Source organism: Alosa alosa, chromosome 5 (assembly GCF_017589495.1).
Source record: "Alosa alosa isolate M-15738 ecotype Scorff River chromosome 5, AALO_Geno_1.1, whole genome shotgun sequence".
NCBI lineage: Eukaryota > Metazoa > Chordata > Actinopteri > Clupeiformes > Clupeidae > Alosa > Alosa alosa.
The window spans coordinates 32,568,359-32,570,858 of record NC_063193.1 but is presented as its reverse complement, the minus strand read 5'-3'; the positions used below and the strand labels follow the sequence as shown (position 1 = coordinate 32,570,858).

General features: G+C 39.3%; 1 protein-coding gene across 1 annotated transcript in view; it reads right to left on the bottom strand.

Moving 5' to 3' along the window:
• LOC125295299 (hemicentin-1-like) overlaps nucleotides 1-2,500 on the bottom strand; it is a 124,358-nt gene that overhangs the window by 74,427 nt on the left and 47,431 nt on the right. Inside the window, 1 exon segment of the mRNA XM_048244563.1 lies at nucleotides 2,498-2,500. This exon segment is cut by the window's right edge and continues 125 nt beyond it. Within this exon segment, the coding sequence (XP_048100520.1) occupies nucleotides 2,498-2,500 (3 nt within the window).

Here is a 2,500-nt window from a genome sequence, read left to right as displayed (position 1 = left end):
CAAGCAAATGTATAGCGGCACTGTTTGAATCTTTTCGACTGTCATTTATTGCACGTGCTACAAAATCATTCTGTGCAATGGAAGATTTACCAACGTTACACCGGTCTGATACAGTTTTGCCTATACATGCGAGACTGAGACGCCTGTTTATTTTGTTTTAAGTGCGTGCAGGGTGTGAAGGGGAATCGATGTGCTTTGATTACAGCTTGGTAGTTGTAGTCTGTGAAATTAAAAAGCACGGGTGTGTGAAGTATCCAAACAATGACACCTTCATTTCATTATGGCTGCTTTAGCAAAACACCTTAAGCTACTGTGTAGTGGGTCCCATTTAGAAGTGGCTACTTCATTCGGCTTCCTTGACTCATGGAGCTGGGCGAATGTTATTACAAATTTTTCGCCACGATATGACAGTTTAAGTCCGCTTGATACTGCAAGGCGTAAAGCCATTGGTTTCCAAAGGAGATTTTATTTGTGTCGCCAGCATAGCCTATTGACAATTTATGTTGTCAATAGGCCTACCTTATAATCCTACCTGTAGCTTAGGGAAGCTAACAACTTTCTATTAGGATCTAGTTTGTTAGTTACCGTTTTGTCATAACTCCCTGATGCATTTTTTTGCATTTAGAATAGCCAGAGCGTGTATATCTCAATCGAAAATTAAACAATATCCGGGTGCCTATGGACTAGGCTGGGTGAACCCAGCCTGATCTGCCCGCTATTTATTTTTTTGATTTCTTAAAAAGATTGAGCTTGGTCTGATGAAAGCCAGACTAGCCATGGACCTCAGTTAAACAATGCAAGGGAACATGAATCAGCCTATATTTGCACTAACAATAACGGACAAAAGCTCTTCAACTTTGGCCCGTTAAAATGTGTATGAACAGTCTAGCGACGCATTTCATCAAGGCCCATTTGGACATGTCAGTTATTTGCACCACTGGTTAGATGTAAAACAGCATTTCGTTTCAGACTAGGCTACTGTTACTTAATTTGTGCATTAACAATAACGTTTCAGACTACTGTTACTTAATTTGTGCATTGACAATAAAGTATTACATGAACTAAAGATGACTAAAATCTTATGTAGAAGAAGAAACATTCACAAAAATCCATCCATCCAAAATGACCTTTGTTTTTGATAGCTGTTGAAAACGGCATGGAACTGACAGAGATGTTTTTGTTTATAAATACATAAAAAATAAATAAATAAATAACATTATGCTGATACCTTTTGCTTTTCCCAAATACAATGTAGCCTACAGGTGTAAGTGACCTTTCATCAATCCAGTTGCAATGGATGAACTGTGATGAACTGCCCTACTTGTGATTGTTTAGAGATTTTAAAGGTTTTATAACAATTCTACATCTTCTTTGGCTATTCTACAATCTATTCACCTTTTCAGCACCAGTAGGGTACTTTCTGTGCAGCCGCACACACACACTCAGGCATGCCAAACAAGCATACACAAAAGTTTCAAGAGTGGGGGATGGAGTAAAATATGGAGACAAATTGAAGTGTGATTTATTTTCGCGGAACGGATGTACAGGACTGAGCGGCGGTCATATTTTGTACCGCTATGCGGTACATCTAGTTATCTTTTATGTACCTTACTTTTTAAACTATTTCTAAACTGTTGCCCTTTTAATTATTATCTTTTATGTACCTTACGTTTTAAACCATTTCTAAACTGTTGCCCTTGTATGCTTTTATTTACTATTACCTACTACTCTGTGTATGAAATGCGCTACATTCATGGCCTTGCCTTGCCTTATTTCAGAGTGTGTGTATGAAATGCGCTACATTCATGGCCTTGCCTTGCCTTATTTCAGAGTGTGTGTATGAAATGCGCTACATTCATGGCCTTGCCTTGCCTTATTTCAGAGTGTGTATGAAATGCGCTACATGGCTTTGCCTTGCCTTATTTCAGAGTGTGTGTATGAAATGCGCTACATGGCCTTGCCTTGCCTTATTTCAGAGTGTGTGTATGAAATGTGCTACATTAATGGTCTTGCCTTGCCTTATTTCAGAGTGTGTGTATGAAATGCGTTACATTCATGGCCTTGCCTTGCCTTATTTCAGAGTGTGTGTATGAAATGCGTTACATTCATGGCCTTGCCTTGCCTTATTTCAATGTGTGTGTATGAAATGCGCTACATGGCCTTGCCTTGCCTCATTTCAATGTGTGTGTATGAAATGTGTTACATTCATGGCCTTGCCTTGCCTCATTTCAATGTGTGTGTATGAAATGTGCTACATGACCTTGCCTTGCCTCATTTCAATGTGTGTGTATGAAATGTGTTACATTCATGGCCTTGCCTTGCCTCATTTCAATGTGTGTGTATGAAATGTGCTACATTCATGGCCTTGCCTTGCCTTATTTCAATGTGTGTGTATGAAATGCGCTACATTCATGGCCTTGCCTTGCCTTATTTCAGTGGAACTCGGGGATACAGAGTGACTACCAATAATGATCTTATCAAACGAAAACAACCTCACCTG